The sequence below is a fragment of the Filicampus tigris genome, chromosome 12, assembly GCF_054856515.1.
Source record: "Filicampus tigris isolate MCC_2025a chromosome 12, RoL_Ftig_1.0, whole genome shotgun sequence".
NCBI lineage: Eukaryota > Metazoa > Chordata > Actinopteri > Syngnathiformes > Syngnathidae > Filicampus > Filicampus tigris.
Window position 1 is genome coordinate 316,763 of NC_141228.1, and position 17,092 is coordinate 333,854.

Genomic DNA, 17,092 nt, shown 5'->3' on the forward strand with positions numbered 1-17,092 from the left:
TGCAGAACTACTTTCACAGGCTGAAATGGACAAGAGTAGTAATGTGCATTTGCATTTTGGTGGTGATCGGTCGCCGTTTTAGACAGCAGAACTGTCAAAGCGAGCAATATTACCACGCATGCCTTCCTCGTGTGACGTAGACCGCTGAGACCGAAAACATAAATAAAGCCACGCCCCAGAAGGGGGCGGGGAAATTTGTCGTAAATCTAATCACAAAAAATACCTTAAATCACTACAGAGTCTTTTGGGGGGGACACTTTGGTACTGATGTCATTTTTACATGCAAACCTATTAGAGAAAGTGCCAATCCTAAGCTCTTCCCAGTGTCTCTTTAATAATGCACAGAAATAACCCCTGAAAATTGAGTTTTGAGAATGTTCACGAAATTAAAATAGCTAAATTTAAAACAAAATATTTACTGGGCTACATATGACGCGGCCAGCTACAGGCTTGGAGAACCGTGAGCGAGGAGCTCATTATACCTGGTATGTTTTTACTTTCTTGCTACGTACTCCTCCAGCAGGACAGTCAAGCGACATGCTGGCTTAACTCACCGTGCTGGCTCTGACGCTGCTTGCGCTACTCGGTCTCATCACTTGTCGTACTAGTAGAACTCACGTTGTATCTCATGCTGAAAAATCTCCTGCGCAGTTGGGTAACTAGTGGCACGTTTAAAGTGTTTGTAGTCATTTTTTGTCGTTAGCCCATTTCGCCGAGAAGGCTGACATCAACTTTGGCTGCCTCACGACCACGTCACACGCATGAGTGCCGATTAGTCGTGTCACATGTGTAGGTAGAAACCTTTAATAGGGATCTGTTATACATGGGGCAAATAAACAGGTGCGCAATAATACTCCAGCGTGTGTGTCGTTCCTCCTGATGCCTCCTGCAAACATAGTTCGGCCCGATTCCTGAACTAACAAGACATGGTGTCAGGAGTGGGATCTTCCTGTTACCGGCTGACATTAACCGGAGGAGTGTCCGGTGTGTGCACTGTGCACGGGCAAGACAGTGAGATTCGGCTGCGGGGTGGTGCGCACGCGTAGCGGCGACATGTCTCAATTTCAAGTCTCTACACCTGAGAGATTTACGTTCAGGGCGGAAGCGTTTTGAGAGGTTTCGCATTGCGTCCGGATTGGATACGCAAGCGGATGACAATCAAGTGAATACGCTTATCTACACTATGGGGGAGGAAGCAGAGGACATACTCGTTTCTCTCCACCTGAGCCAAGTGGAAGTGAGTGACTACGACACAGTCAAAGCAAAGTTGGACGCCCACTTCGTCGCGCGCAGAAATGTCATCTTCGAGGGGCAAAATTTAATATGCGGCAACAAGAAGAGGGTGAGTCGGCTGATGGCTTTCGCACGGCGCCGCATTGTGAGTATTGTGGATACGGAGCTCTTCATGACGAAATGGTGAGACACAGATTTGTAATTGGCTTGAGAGATAAATGTTTATCAGAACAGCTGCAGTTAGATCCCAGAATTCACACTGGAGAAAGCCATTAACAAAGCTCGTCAAAGTGAGCTCGTTAAGAAGCAACAGGAAATGTTGAGTTCTAACTTTAAAGTTGACATCGCCAGCACACAGCCTGACAGCGTGCACGCGCCGCACCGTGGTGGCACGCGACCTAAACAAACGCAGCGGCAGTATGGAGGGACATGTAAATGCTGATCCTCAGGGCGTGAGTACACCTGCCACACCTGACGCTCTTCGCGCTAGCAGTCAACAGAATCCAGTATGTGAGAAGCGTAATCCCACAAGAGTGAGGACGGCTCCTGCATATTTGAAATAATTTGTTTGCTCATAGTTATAGGAGCTGAGTGAGCATGGGGCAAAATAATCCTCACACTCAGTTGGAGCGTTTGGGCAGTCTACCTCATCCCTCATAGAAGATATAGGAATGAGTAATTGACTTTTTTTTTATTTTTATTAGGCTTATTTGTTGTGTTATTATATACACGCTGAAAGGTGTTCCTCAGCTAATTGATATAATACTGTTTTGAGTTTGGTTACTGGCACTGTATGATACATATCCCTATGCGTGTGCATGCATCTTGCTGAGAAAGATTCCTTCTTCAGAAAGGGGGATGTAGTATTAGGTCACATGTGTAGGTATAGGAACCTTTAATAGGGACCTGTTGTACATGGGGCAAATAAACAGGTGGGCAATAATACTCCAGCGTGTGTGCCGTTCCTCCTGACGCCTCCTGAAAACATAGTTCGGGCCAATTCCTGAACTAACAAGACAAGTGGGCCGGACTAAAATCCACCTTTACCCTTGCTTAGTCCGCCTCTTTTTTAAAACGTGTCACCCGGGGTGACCCCGGGACAGACTGCCCAGCTCTGACTGTAATAGCCAAAAGGGTGCTTCTATTCAATACTGAATACTTATGACCATATGATATTTCAGTTTTTCTTATTTAATAAATATGCAAAAATGTCTACATTTTTTTCTGTCAAGATTGGGTGCTTGAGTGTACATTAATGAGAAATAAAAAAATAACTGATTTTGGCAAATGGCTGCAATGACAAAGAAAGTGAACAATTATAAGGGGTCTGAATAAGCAAAAAATGTTGATTATCTAAAGATGAAGACCAATTCATCGTTCATTATTAAGTGAAATGTGTTACTTTCTCTTCTGTTATTGTAATTGTTCCTCAACTAAGATTTTTTTTTCTATTTTACCTGAATACTCGATTACTCGATACAATTTGCAGTGAGATGTCCGAATACCAAAATATACAATATTAATTTACACTGCAAAAAGCGGTCATAACCTCTGCCAAGTGCAACTGTAAAATAGAGCAAAAAATAAAACAAGTTGTTAATGATGGAAAGGTGAAACAGACATGGTGAAGGAAAAATAAATCTCAAATAATGTTTTGTCCAAACGCTCACACAGTTCTTTACTAATTACATGCTTATTTAACATGCTCACAGTCATGCAATCTACTAAGAGATAGACACAGAAACAAAACTGCACTCACACAGATACAATAACACACTGACTTTGAACTCTTAAGTAGATTGCAAATTAATCTTACTGACACCCTCCATTATCCCTCCAACCATATTTCCCTTAGTCAATCGACTAACTCACCATCTTCAGTGGGAACATAGATGTTAAGGTAGAGGCAATCCTCACTCTGTTCCTGGACGTATGATGATACAACGTCAATACTGCTGGTGAACCACACTGGCAGCATCACATCAGGAAGGCGGCCCTCCACAATATTCTGGGGACACACGGGGGCAAAGTGTGTTGCATTGCGGATATCCGGCCATGGCACTAATGGCTCAGGTGGCTGAAAGCGGTGCTCGCCTGTGGGTGGAGCTGCAAAGGGGACACCAAGAAACTGTACAACTGGGCCCAAGATATCATTGTTCAACTCCTTCTTGATTCCACGGAGCTTGCCATTGGCGGTAGTGACCACTGGGTCATTTTCATTCATTCTCTCAGCCTTCACATCACGCATGTGCATTAGCAGTATACCCAGCCATAGAAAGGACCACCATTTGCCAGTGCTTGTGTGACGCTCCAAACCTATGTATTGCATTTTCTTGCTGCACATACAAGAGGGCTGAAGACGTAGGTGTCCAGTCCTGAGATGTTGCCTCAATGTAGTCATAACTCTATACTTTTTCTTTTTTTTTTTTGCTGTGAATTTAAATGTAGTCCAAGCAGTAAAATGGTTTACTTTCCTATTTTTGCTTGAGATGACAGATGACAAGTCGGAATACCAAAAGAGATTGTTTACTCCAGCCCCTGCAAAGAAAAGAAGAAAAAAAAGAATGTGCAACAATTAGTGCCCACATGAAAATAAAGGAGGGGGGACACATAATTAATTTCTTTTTCTCAGAACTGCATTTATAATTCATTATGAAAATATGACAAATAGTTGATTCAATAATACATATCATTACATGAACAATTACAAACACTTAATGTGCATTGACTGATTGGCCACAGCAAGGGCAATAATATTGCAGATGTCAAGTGAGGAACGGGATTTGGACCCATACGCAGACATGACGCGGAAGGTGTGGAGTAAAAAGTCTTTAGCAAAGAAAATACAAAGTAACTACAGAGAGCTGAACTGGAAGAGAGTTTGCAACCTCACTGGAAGAAGGTTTGATGTACTGACGTGTCACTGAGTAACTCAAGCTTATAAACTGTTAAAACATCAGGAATAATGACGTAATATGACATAACAAATGGGCAAAGCATAAAAGGAAAATAGCAGCTGCATAGCAACTGATAAATCACGTAACAACCAGTCATAACAGTACCCACCCCACCTCAAGGGGCACCATCTAGTGCCCAGAAGTTAAAACAAAAAAAGCCAAAGCAGAGCAAAAATAAAAAAACACTAAATAACAAACTAAATAACACTAAATAAACTAAAGTATAAAACAACAAGAACAAAGCAATTAAACCAATACCAGGAAAGCTTGGATTAAGACAGCAAACAAACAGCAGTTAGACGTGATAAAGATGATGAAACAGACAGAAAGAAAACAATAAACCAAATACAGATGAGACAACGAGCAACACTGAACAAGATACAAATGTATAGAGGGAGCTGATTGGGTAACAAAACGGAAAGGGCAAACGAGCACAGGTTGACAAACACCCGCTTGACTTGGACTAAGACAGTAAACAAACATATGACAAAAACAATTAACCAACAAAGACTGAAGGAAAGCAAGGAACTAAATACAAACTGATGAGACAAGAAACACCTGGACAAGATACAAAATGTTAGAGGGAGCTGATTGAGCAACTCAAGGGATCTGGTAACCGAGCACAGGTGGACACAATAACCTCGATTGAGAAACTCCAGGGATCTGGTAACAGAGCACAGGTGGACACAATAACCACAATTGAAAAACTCCAGGGATTTGGTAACCGGGCACCGGTGGACACAATAACCCAGCGAGACAGACACATATAAAAGAATCACTAGGAAAACATGAAACTAAATTTCAAAACAAAATTCAAAGACCAAATCAACAACAGATTGAAGGCCAGACAAAAGGTTCCTGGCGAAACCAGTCCGGTGGGCGTCCAGGAGGCCAGACGAGAGGGTCTTGGCGGGGCCAATCCAGTGGCCGTCCCGAAGGCTAGATGAGAGGTTCTTGACGGGGCCAGTCAGGTGGACGACCCGGAGGCCAAAAGAGAGGTTCTTGGCGGGGCCAATCCGGTAGCCATCCTGAAGGCCAGACGAGAGGTTCTTGACGGGGCCCATCCGATGGCCAAAGAGGGGGTGAGGGCAGCCTCAGGCTTTGCGCCACCGTAGCAGAATCAGAAGGAGGACGCAGAGCTTCCGTCGCTGTAGCAGAATCCGAGGGAAGCCGCAGAGCTTGCACTGTCAAAGCAGAATCCAAGCGCAGCCGCAGAGCTTGGGCAGCTGCAGAGCTTGGGCAGCTGCAGGGCTTGCGCCGCCAGAGCAGAGTTAGAGGGCAGCTGAAGGCCTTGCGGCACCATAGCAGGACCAGAAGGAGGCCGCATAGCTTGCACTGCCGTAGCAGAATCCAAGGGCAGCCAAAGAGCTTGCACCACCGTAGCAGAGTCAGAGGGCAGCCGAAGGCCTTTCACTGTCATGGCAGAATTGGAAGGAGGCCACGGAGCTTGCACCGCCGTAGCAGAATCTGAGGGAAGCCGCAGAGCTTGCACCGATGGGACAGAGTCAGAGGGCGGGCCAAGGCCTTGTGCCGCCGGAGCAGGGTTGGAGCCTGGTGGTGCCGAGGACTCGGGACGGGGGCCTTCATTTGCTAATGCGCCGGGACGGGGCCCTGGCACTGCGGAAGAGCCGGCATGGGGGCTTGCAGTTGTCAAGGTGCCGGGAAGATGGCCTGGCGCTGCCGAGGAGCCGGCATGGGGGACTGTAGTTGCTGAGGTGCTAGCACGGGGCCCTTTTTCATTAGTCGGCCACCATAGAGGGTGGGAAGCACAAGTGACTCAAGGGGTTGGGAGCACAGATAGTGAAGAAGGTAAACTAGAAGACGTGAACGAGGTGCCGGAAAAGGTGGATAGTGAATTGGCTTGGGTATAGGTTCGGAATGACATGACTTGGAAAGGGCTGAATTACGGGAACCAGAATCTCTACTCGAGTGCCTACATTTGCCACGCCGCGTGGCTCCTGTGTAAATGGCCAAACGGGCACCCAAAGAAGGGTGTAATGGATAGGGTTCTGGAGTGGACACTAAGGGATCGTCATCAGAAAAACGTGACAAAAACTGACAAGGGCTTGAATAATGACTGGGGAAGGGACCGGGAAAGCCAAAATCAGTGTCAAAATCCGAATCGCAAACTAAAGGGGTCATCATTGGAAAATCGTGACAAAAACTAACAAGCTTGAATAATGACTGGGGAAGTGACCAGGAAAAAAAAAAAATCTATGTCCAAATCTGAATCAGAAAGGAGATTAACCAAATTGTGACCATCTTCACAGTCAGAAAAATCAGAGTCTAAAAATGAAACTGTGTTAAACTAGAAGGTGAACATGCAAAACTAGGACAAGCAAAGATGAGAGCGATATGGAAGAAAAGACAGAGCTTACACGAAGGGTGGTCAGCAGTCTGAGGGCGGTTGGAGGCAAACAGGGACTTGCGATGGCCTGGCCGACCCATCATATTGAAGCGACACGAGAGGTTCCCAGTGAAAAGGCAGCAGCTGGTGAGGACGGACGAAGGACGGACCGGCAAAAAAGGGTAAAGTGTCCACCTATGCCAAAAAGACTGGCAGCTTGTTCCACTGAAATCACTCCCATCTGCTGAATTTTGTGATCAGGAAACTGCCACATCCAAAACGCAAGATATATGCTATCATAATTCAAATAATGTAAGTGTCCTCTGCATCCCCGATGGACAATAGTGATAGGCACACCATTTTCCACTAATTCCAAGAATCTAAAGTGTAACCGGCAGCAAATGTCTTTGAGGGACAAGAAAGCCCTCCAATGCCTGTTCTTCTCGTCGAGAGAATTTTGTCAATAGAGTGTTTTGAGGTCCATTTTGGATGGCTACGCCTCCTTTTCCTTGGGAACATGTTTGCTGGTCACTTGGACTCTGTTGAGATGGACAAATGCACCGAAACTTTGAGCGGGCAGGCGAGTGTGTGGTATGCCGACAAGTTGAGTTTGAGCGGTGATTTGGAACCACGTAAACTTAAAAGTCCCGCTTTTTTCAACGTACATCAGTGCCCAGAGAGGGACATTCGGACCCAAAGGAAGGGGTGTATTGGGGATAAGCCGAGCTTTTGTTATGTTAAAGGATATAAGCCCAAGAAGGGACCTCTGAAAAGGCACATGAATGATGCAATCGCTAGCCCCTTTTCCACCACAGGAACCTATGGAGGAACCTTTCACTTTACCCTGTGGTAAAGTGGTTCCGCCTTTTTTTCTCACCCGAAACATTTACCAGGGTAACGGATTGGCCTGGGGCCATCTCGGCCCTGCAAGCGACCAGGGCCATTATGGCCCTCCCGGGGTTGGGCTGCGCTGACGAACGCCGATTGGTTGGTCAAACTTGGGGGTATGTTGTTCACGACGCCATTAGCCTTTAGCTCCGGTAACTGTGAACTCGTGTGCCATTGCTGTGCTCGCTTGTCAAATATTTCAAAAGTGAAGGAAAAATGAATGAATATCTAGACGGACGAATATGTGCAGGCTCTTCTGAGCATTTTCGGGGGACAAAGACATCCAACCCAACTTTGAATCGGCGAAAAGGAGCGACCAGAATGCACCAGCTTATTACTGCAGAGCAAGGCGAGTTTAAACTGTTTGCACGGCAAAACACGTCCGTGGAAGATGTAAAGGTAAAACAAGACGAATAAAATGCTCACGGATCACAACAGTGGAAATGACTGTAGAGTGAGCAAATTGTACGATCGACTAGACGCCATATGTTGCGTTCTTGGATACCAGAGCAATGGATTCTGGTGTGGCGCTACTGACGAAGGTAAAGACGAAATACTCAGGAGTACTTGGAATTTTCATTTAGTTACCTGTTGTAGTAATTTCCAGCAGATACACAAATTGTGTGACTGATACTCAGCCTGATGTCTCGCCAGTGCGGCGGCCATCTTGGACGGGGACATTAGCTAGACTGGGGATACTCACTCCGAAGTCTTGCCAGTGCGGCGGCCATCTTGGGCGGGGACATTAGCTAGACTGGGGATACTCACCCCGAGGTCTCGCCAGTGCGGCGGCCATCTTGGGCGGGGACATTAGCTAGATTGGGGATACTCACCCGAGGTCTCCACAGTGCGGCGGCCATCTTAGGCGGGGACATTAGCTAGTCGGGGGATACTCACCCCGAAGTCTCCACAGTGCGGCAGCCATCTTGGGCAGGGACATTAGCTAGGTTGAGGATTCTCACCCCGAGGTCTCGCCAATGCGGCGGCCATCTTGGGCAGGGACATTAGCTAGGCTGCGGATACTCATCCCGAGGTCTCGCCAGTGCGGTGGCCATCTTGGACAGGGACATTATCTAGACTGCGGATACTCATCCCGAGGTCTCCCCAGTGCGACGGCCATCTTGGGAAGGGATTAGGGGCGTAACGGTACGCTAAATCACATTTCGGTTTGGTTCGATTTTTTGGAAACTTCGGTTCGGTATATTTTCGGTCCAAAAAAAAACAGATTTTCTTTTTTTAAATATGTTTATTTTGAAAAGATGACAAGTAAATGGTACATTTTTTAGAAAAAATAAATAAAAGCGAACCATTCGTCTGATATTCTAATAAATTACGCTAGAATAAAAAATACACTAACAATAAAGATCTCTTAATTTTGTAAATTATTAAGACACTGAAAACACTAAGCAGCAATAGCCTATTACACACCTAAGTATTCAAGTTAAAGACAAGTTGTTATGTATACATATATACACTTTTTGTGATAAAAACAAAAATACATACAATAACAGTTACAATTATTGCTAACTATATAAAAACTATTTTTATAATGAAAAAAATACAGTAACTTTAAAAAGTCTTTATGAAATTGTATACACTTTTTAGGCATTGAAATATTTGAATGTTCAACAGCATATTGTAAAGAATTGGGTTTTCTGTGTTGTGGGCGGATTTGTGTGTTGCTGAGTTGTGATGTTTCCGAGGTTCATGAATGCATAGTATGGCAAGCGAGTAGAGCAGCGGAGAAAGAAGAACGCAAGCAGTTGTACTTGGATTAATAAAAAACGGGATAATTAAACTACGTCTGGCGTGTTCATGGAAGATCATACAATATGATAAATCTCTCTATTTAAGTTTGACATTTTGGGCTAAAAAGACTTGATTCCTCTTCTAAGAAACATTCACAGTCGGATGATGTCGTGCATGTTAGACGTGCTAGCAGCTAGCCGCAACATTGTAGCAATGTCGGCACACAACTTTCGGACTTATCCACGCACCTTTCCCCATCGCCGATGGGAAACAGGAAAGCCAGAATGTTCCCAAACAGGAGACCGCAGTGTAAGCGGGCACCTTCGAGCTGTGGCTCTTTTCTGGCTCTCTCTTTTGTGCCGCCACTCTTGTCTCCCGCATGCAAACAGTCAGCGCCCATGTGTAAGCTCGCGCTAATAAGTGGACTGAACCAAACACAAGTGGACCGGACCGAACATGTCATACCGAAACGTATTAATACATCCGAGTGTACCGTTAACCTCCTAGAAGGGACATTAGCTAGACCGGGGATACTCACCCCAAGGTCTCCCCAGTACGGCGGCCATTTTGGACAGGGACATTAGCTAGACTGTGGATACTCACCCCGAGGTCTCTCCAATGCGGTGGCCATCTTCGGGGAGGACCCAAAATCAACAGGAAGTGACCCATATTCATCAGGAAGTGACCCCAAATGACCCGGAAATGGACTGGAAGTGACCCAAATGACCCGGAAATTATCCAGAAGTGACCCAAATGACCCGGAAATGAACCGGAAGTGACCCAAATGACACTTCCCTACTGGTTGTTTGTCCTCCTCATTCCAGGCTTTTCTATATAATTTGAGGTCATTCAACCTCATTCAACCTCATTCAGTATAATTTCAACGCATTCCACAGTTTTTCATAGGTCATTCAACTTCATTCAGTATCATTCAACTTCATTCAGTATCATTCAACTTCATTCCACTTAATTCTACTTCATTTCAATTAATTCCTTTTCATTCCATTTCATTCAACTTTATTCCACTTCATTCAGTATCATTCAACTTCATTCCAACGCATTCCGCAGTTTTTATTCAGCTTCTTTTCCTTCACACGCAATTTCTCCAGAAATTGCATTCTCTAGTCTAATAGTGAACTCTGACCTCTTTTGGGCATGTATTTTTGATTTACAGCTGTTCTGGATGGACTTTTTGAGACAGTTTCAAGTGAAGAAATCATGAGCCGTCATCATCTGCTACACCGAAGTGCAGTGTCTCCTGCGACTCAAGCATCGCCAGTCCTGGTAAATTTCATTTTACAATAACTTGTAGGGCACTTAAATTATTTACTGTTACTCATTTTGCTTTTGCATGTCAAAATGTCAGCGGAAAAGGAGCCCAATCAACCCTTTCTGGATCCTGCATGTGCTGCGCTGCTGTTTCTGAGGCATGAAGGTAAAATACCTGTTATACTCACAGAAATACTTTGTGGCTTTATTTAGTTTGTCACCTGTTGCAGCAATTATCAGATCAGTCGCATTTTTTAGTTACTTATAGCAATAACAGGCTGATGCCAAAGGTAAAGGCTCTGCCTCCTCAACATAGCTTCCACCTTTATAAACTCAGGTACAGTACTCATGAAAAAATAAAATATTGCACGTTAAATAAAAAGACGCACCTGAATAAATATATTTAAAAAAAATAAAACAACTGTTGAACATAAAATGCAAATGTCTGCATAAATCACTGACTTATATCCACTCATACTAAAACCATGACATTTTTTTGCACGTTTTTCCAATGCAGGGACAAGTGTGAGCTCTCCATCAGGCTACCAAGAAGCATCCCTCATCCAGCGTTTGCCCGTGTCAGTAAGATGTTTCATTTACAGTAACTTGTAGGACAATTCCGTTCTTAAATTTGCAATGCTGACCAGGCTACAGACAGCAGATTAAAACATGGCAAAATAAAAACAAATACATATACTCATATTAAAACAACATGATGTACTCGCAAGCTATATCTTTCGTACATATTAATTTCAATGACAGACTACAAATAGGTTCAGCTTTTATGTGTATTAGGGAAGATATTTCTCATAAAAAAATATATACATAAATATGTCTGTAAATCTCTGCCTCAAAGACTGTTTGCAGCCTGGATGACATTGCAAATGAGAATAGTTTTCAACTGCTTTATCGAGATAAAGAGTAAATAAAAAGGGAAGTTTACATAAGCATTAAGCAACAATTGTCATGTTCTGTGGCTGATTGTTATTTTTTTCAGTCCCTGGGTCTGGTGGATGGGCGGAGCCTCCAGTGCACACCTGTTTGGCATGACAATCAGCTGGGTATATAGGTGCTGGAGAAGTGGAAGCTAGTCGCCGGAATATTGTTGCTGTTGGTCTGTTCTCCCTTTGTCGATCGCGTGCTTATTTCCACAGCCACGTAATACGTCGTTTAGCTTTGTCACACGTAAGTAATTCCGGTTTTGATCATTCTAGATTAGGTTTGTTTTCTTTTTGTTTCCAAACCCATCTAATTTAGCTTCTGTCTTTCCTTCTGACTTGTTTATTGCACTCGTCTGTCTTTCTCCCAATTGGGCTGAGTTCCTTTGTTAATCTTTTGCTGCACTTCTGTTACATACATTTCCGTTTAGTGTTGTTTGTTCTTCCGGCGTCTAGTTTCCACTGTGCTCCGCCCATCCACTGGCTTTTCGTGTAATCGCGTCAGCCTTATGCTGATGTTGTCCTTTTGTTTGAATTTATTTCTCTTATGGTTTAATAAAGCTTTGTATTTGTTCATAAGTTTTGTTTGGCTCTGCTTTGGGGTTTTGGAATTCTGGGCACGTGATCGTGACAACAATACTTTCACTCTGATATTCATGGTGACACACTTTAATATTGATTGTATATTTTAAAGTTAACCAATATTAAATTTATATTATTAATATGCTAGCTTTAAAGGTCACTTAATTATTCTCTACCTGCAATGACGTTGATGTCGGGTGTCAGTAATGAGTAGGGAAGTAACACAACACCTCCCACTGATTGTCATCAGTCTCATTTGCATAATTTACCAATGACTATTTGACACTGTGGAGACGCAAACAACCTGGGCCACAGGAACCTTTGTTACCAGGAACTTATATCACCAGGAACAAAAGGTTCCTGGGCTTGTTGGTGGAAAAGGGGCTTATGACAATAAAAGGAAGTCTAAGTCTGAAGGAAATTGCAAGACCAGCTGTATAAAAAGACAGTAACAGCTTTAGTTTCAAGTAAGATATGAACTGTCCTGTGAAAAACATGTTTTCCCTGGACATACAGAATACAAACCAAAAGAATGACAAAATCAAGTCCTTTAGGCCATTTGGAATGCATGAACATATGCTTTTGTGATGTGAACTGGGCAAAAGTTGGAAGGAACGACTGTGGCTTTGTGTGTGCTTCTGTGCTGAGGTGGATAAACCTCCCTTGCCCAATTCACCACCATGACTCACCTCCCATTTTTGTTCTTTTTTTTAGTTTTGATTTTGTGTTTGTTTTTTGTATTCTTGAAATCAACACATAAGGGTGTTACCCGTTGTTGAGATTTATTGAAAAATAAAATGGCACAAAGTAAAAAAAAAAACGAAAAAAAGAGATTAACGCACATGGTATTTTTCCCTTGTTTCCCATTTCAACCGTACATTATCAGGATACTGTGTGTGCGTGTGTGTGTGTGCATGTATGCATGTGGGGGGGTGAGTGTGAGCATGTGATGAAAGGTGAGTTGGCGTACCAAGTAAAGTTAACTGACTTGTACAAAGTTCTGTATGATTCCCAATTGAATTATGCCGTGCAGTGGGAGGAGTGACGTCAAAAACGAGCAGGAAGAAGGAAAACTCAAGTCCAAAATCGTCAAGAAAAATGATTGAAACGGCCCCGGCGATCCTGCGGCTCAGCACGCGGCATGGTTCAGACCGATTTGGGCTACCCGTTCCGGGCGCGCAGACACTGGTCGTCAGAGCGTTTCAGCTTTTTGCCGGCACGCACGTCGTGATCCCCGTTTTGAGGGAAGTGGCACCTTCTTTGGGTGCAGCCGGACGGTGTGCTGTCTGAGCTGGTGATGGCAAACAACCGGGTCGGGCCGAAAGAAAAATTGAAGGTCGCCACGTGCGGTGGTCTCGGGCGGTGGGTGAGCCGGACAAAAGGAAGAGTAACAAAAGAAAGGAGCAAATGTTCTGACCCGGGACGGGTCAGAGGGTGGCTGATGGCGGATAGGAGTTAGTAAGCCACGCTAAAACAATTTGAAAGTTCAAGAGAGGTTCTCAGGGGAGTGAGCTTTCACGAACGGAGTTTTAAGAGCAAGTTTCAAGAGGAAGTTTTAAGAGCGCGATTCAAGAGCAAGTTTTTTAAGAGAGGGAGGGGGATTTTGCACGGCCTTTTATAGAGGCCACACATGTTAATGAGATCGGCCGCTTTCTTCCCCCACATCTGGGCGTTGCCTGGAAGAAAAGTACTCCCTAATTTCTGTAGTTGTGAAGTTTTTAGAAGTTTGCACAAATCAGAATAAATGTTCAAATACTTATATGAAATACTAGACGGTTTGATTGGAAACAGAGCAGGGGGTCCGACATCTTTATGCTGGTTTTGGCCTTTTTGTGATTCCCTACTGAGGTAGCATTTCCTTGCTATCTATGGTTGTATTGTGCAGACCAGGAATCGGTCTTTCATGGGCTCTGGAATGTCACTCCAGAGTCTGTGTGCTGGCACTTCAAAAGGGCCATATATGTGTTTTGAAGGTCTGCTGCGGAGGAAAGGGGGTCATATATCTGGCATCCGATATTCGTTACACTGACTAACAGCTCAGTCCATTCGAGCGCTCCGCAGCTCAGGTCTCGTCATGGGGGAAAACAGGAGGCAGTGAGAACAGGGATGTATGTGCACGTGATTACCATGGATGTCTATGTGTGTCAAGCGTCCACGCGGCTCGCCAAACCGATCGTCTACGTTGTGGAGACGTCCTTGGCCTACCAATATCGGACCCGGGAAGAATTGGGTGCTGATAAGGACGGTAGCGTCCAATCATATTTTTCTTCCAGGCTTCTTGGGCTGTTACATGTGCCTCAAATTATTGCTAGATCTTGGTGACATATACTTTAATGTTTGCATACAGTTAAATGTGAATCGGATTTCATGGGTGTTTCACAGTGTGTTTGCACCCTCGATTGGTGAAGTTTTGAAACTGCAGTCAGTGGACAACTGACCAGTTACATCTATGTACATGCGGGAAGATGGATAAAAAGGGCCACTATTCACGATGTCGTTGTCTGTCTGATCATTGATTTTATTGCAAACAAGAAATATCACATGAACAACCAGGGCTGTTTCACAAAAAAAATGTATGGGTTGTTAAAAAAAAAATCGCCAAATAACCTCAAATATTGATGCTGTTGCCAGGCCTTATGTGTTTGCAAAGTTTCATGGTTATTCGTGTATGTTCAGACCCTCAAACGTAGTGTTGTTTTCTTGGTGAACAGATCATTGCTATGGCAACAGGTTTTTGGTAAAATTCACAAACTTCATGTTGCAACATTATGAAGGCCTAAACACTCTTCTGAGCAAATATGAGGTGAATCTAGTTAGCTGCTGGGAGAAAAAGATTAAAAAAAAATAAAACGTGTATTTCCTTTAGCCAGTAGGTGGCGCTATGAGTATGGTAACAATTAGTTTGTAGATGTCTTCAGGCGTAGAATCTCATCAAATGTGTGAACCTTTGACAAGATATGATCATAAGTATTAAGTTCCAGCAGCTTTTATACTCAAGGTGATGCCGGATTGTATAGTAAATTCAAAATGGCGGACTCCCTGTCGGGTTTAGCTATTGGCTCCAGGAGACTTTTTGTAGGTCTTGGGCATTTAGATACACCACTAAATTTTTGTAGATCTAGGTGAAACGTACAATGTGGGTTGTTTTGTTAAAAAAAATCTAGGGGGCGCTAGTGAGCAATTTATTTTAAATTCCACAGATTTTGTGCATGTTGCAATGCAACTGACCCCCTCTATCACCCTCCTCAAATTCCAGTTTTTCCACCTCAACACTAGCCACAGGGGAGATGGCTGCTCTCTGGTATTACAAGCAGACTTCACTTCGTTGACCATTTGTTTGGAGGGGAAGCATACATTTTGTAACCTACCTATCAATAGACTTTGTTGCTCACAAGCACATACACAAAACCTGGTGAAAATAACAAAAATGAGGTGAAGAAAAGAAAAGCCCAAAATGACTTCAGCCGTGTCCACACATCTTGATTTTTTTTTCTTTTACCTGGCGCATAAATAGTCAACTATAATACTTTTTTGACCATTTTTGTCAGGGGTAGCCATGACTGAGGAACCGAAAGGCCATATCTCATTGCGCAACGAGTGCTTGCAGGATAGCAAATGTTTCGTTTTGTCAGCTGGCTTATTGAAACCATTTTCGCAAATAGTTTTACTCCTCGCAAACAGTAGCAAACCAGTCGTTAGCAATTTTCTAAACTGTCATAAGGTATTTTTTATTCACCAGTACTGGAAAACACATGAACATAGTTCCAGGCCAGCCATGATGTCCATGGAAGCCCTGAAAATGTGCTTTCACAGGTGACACACTGGTACACATGTTTTGGAAAGGCTGTCGTAGGGTGTCTTGGAGAGAGGCCTCTGCTGGTAAAAACAAGTTCTCCAGCTGGCACATTTCTACACTGATTTTGGGATGCAAACAACTGTTTTGTTGTCCGTTGCAGAGGTGTCTCTGCTCGTCAACAGCAACAGCACGTTTGGCCTCTTCCTGGCAGAAATTGATTTCCATATTGTTGAAATTAATCCTCGGCGTAACAGTGGACAACAGAATACTGAATACTAGGGAATATTTGCACATTTATTTGGGCCGGTCAGGTCCAATTGGTTTGCCAACTTTCACACTCTGTATGAATAGGGCATTAGCATAACAGTGATGTGATCAGAGATTCTGATGTGGGGGATGGTTGGTTTTTTTTCTGTCACTGTGTGACATAAAATTTGGATCCTGCCTCCTGCCTGAGGGCATGCAGTCGAGTGAATGACATGAGAGAGGCAAAATAGTTAATATGTCTGTTATGTGATTATTAAAAAAAAAATACATACACACTGTATCCAGATAAAGTATATATAATTTTTAATTATGTGTGGATATGTTTTTGTGTTGGCGGCACGGTGGTCGACTGGTTAGCATGTCCGCCTCACAGTTCAGAGGTTGTGGGTTCGATCCCGGCCCCGGCCTCCCTGTGTGGAGTTTGCATGTTCTCCCCGTGCCTGCGTGGGTTTTCTCCGGGTTCTCCGGTTTCCTCCCACATTCCAAAAACATGCAGGGCAGGTTGATTGATCACTCTAAATTGCCCCTAGGTGTGATTGTGAGTGCGGATGTCTGTCTCTGTGTGTCCTGCGATTGGCTGGCAACCAATTCAAGGTGTCCCCCGCCTACTGCCCGAAGACAGCTGAGATAGGCTCCAGCACACCCCGCGACCCTTGTGAGGATAAGCGGTATCGATAATGGATGGATGTTTTTGTGTTATGTTCAATAAATCTCTTCAATAATTTGTTTTATAATCACTGAAGGATTTGTCCAATATTAGGCTCTTTGTTGGTAGAGGGGCCAGTTTGGAAGGTAGGCTGGTAAATTACTGATGGATGGCTGAATAATAGCCAATATATTATCCATATGTTGATCAGACAGTAATTGCATTACACATTTTTGGTCATCACACACAAAACCCTAAATGTCCTTATAAATAAGCAGTCATATAACAATCAATAGAAAGGGAGGAAGAAAACTATTTGTGTCTTGTTTAACATACACACCTACCGGCCTTCACATAACTGCACGCAAACAGCTTTGTCTAATGTAATGGAAAATGTGGCTTTGAGGGATATCTGACAGA

At 43.8% G+C, this 17,092-nt stretch overlaps 1 protein-coding gene and 1 long non-coding RNA gene across 11 annotated transcripts in view; one reads left to right on the forward strand and one right to left on the reverse strand.

Moving 5' to 3' along the window:
- Positions 1-17,092, reverse strand: part of nlgn1 (neuroligin 1) — a 282,639-nt gene that overhangs the window by 224,725 nt on the left and 40,822 nt on the right. For 7 of the 9 annotated variants that reach the window (XM_086048405.1, XM_086048403.1, XM_086048408.1 and 4 more), the window contains exon 2: positions 3,106-3,771. The exons of 1 other annotated variant lie outside the window; for it this stretch is intronic. In XM_086048405.1, coding sequence (XP_085904531.1) covers positions 3,106-3,634 — 529 coding nt within the window. In that variant the 5' untranslated portion in view covers positions 3,635-3,771. Of the gene's footprint in view, positions 1-3,105; positions 3,772-17,092 lie in introns of those variants that run through there. One more of the 9 variants, XM_086048411.1, reaches the window with a different exon arrangement.
- LOC147137999 (uncharacterized) lies at positions 821-12,037 on the forward strand. Of its 2 annotated transcripts, none has more exons than XR_015089118.1 (4): positions 821-1,416; positions 10,349-10,458; positions 10,541-10,609; positions 10,961-12,037. It is a non-coding gene; the product is annotated as an uncharacterized LOC147137999 (long non-coding RNA). The 2 variants fall into 2 exon arrangements; XR_015089119.1 differs by having other exon boundaries at positions 821-1,378.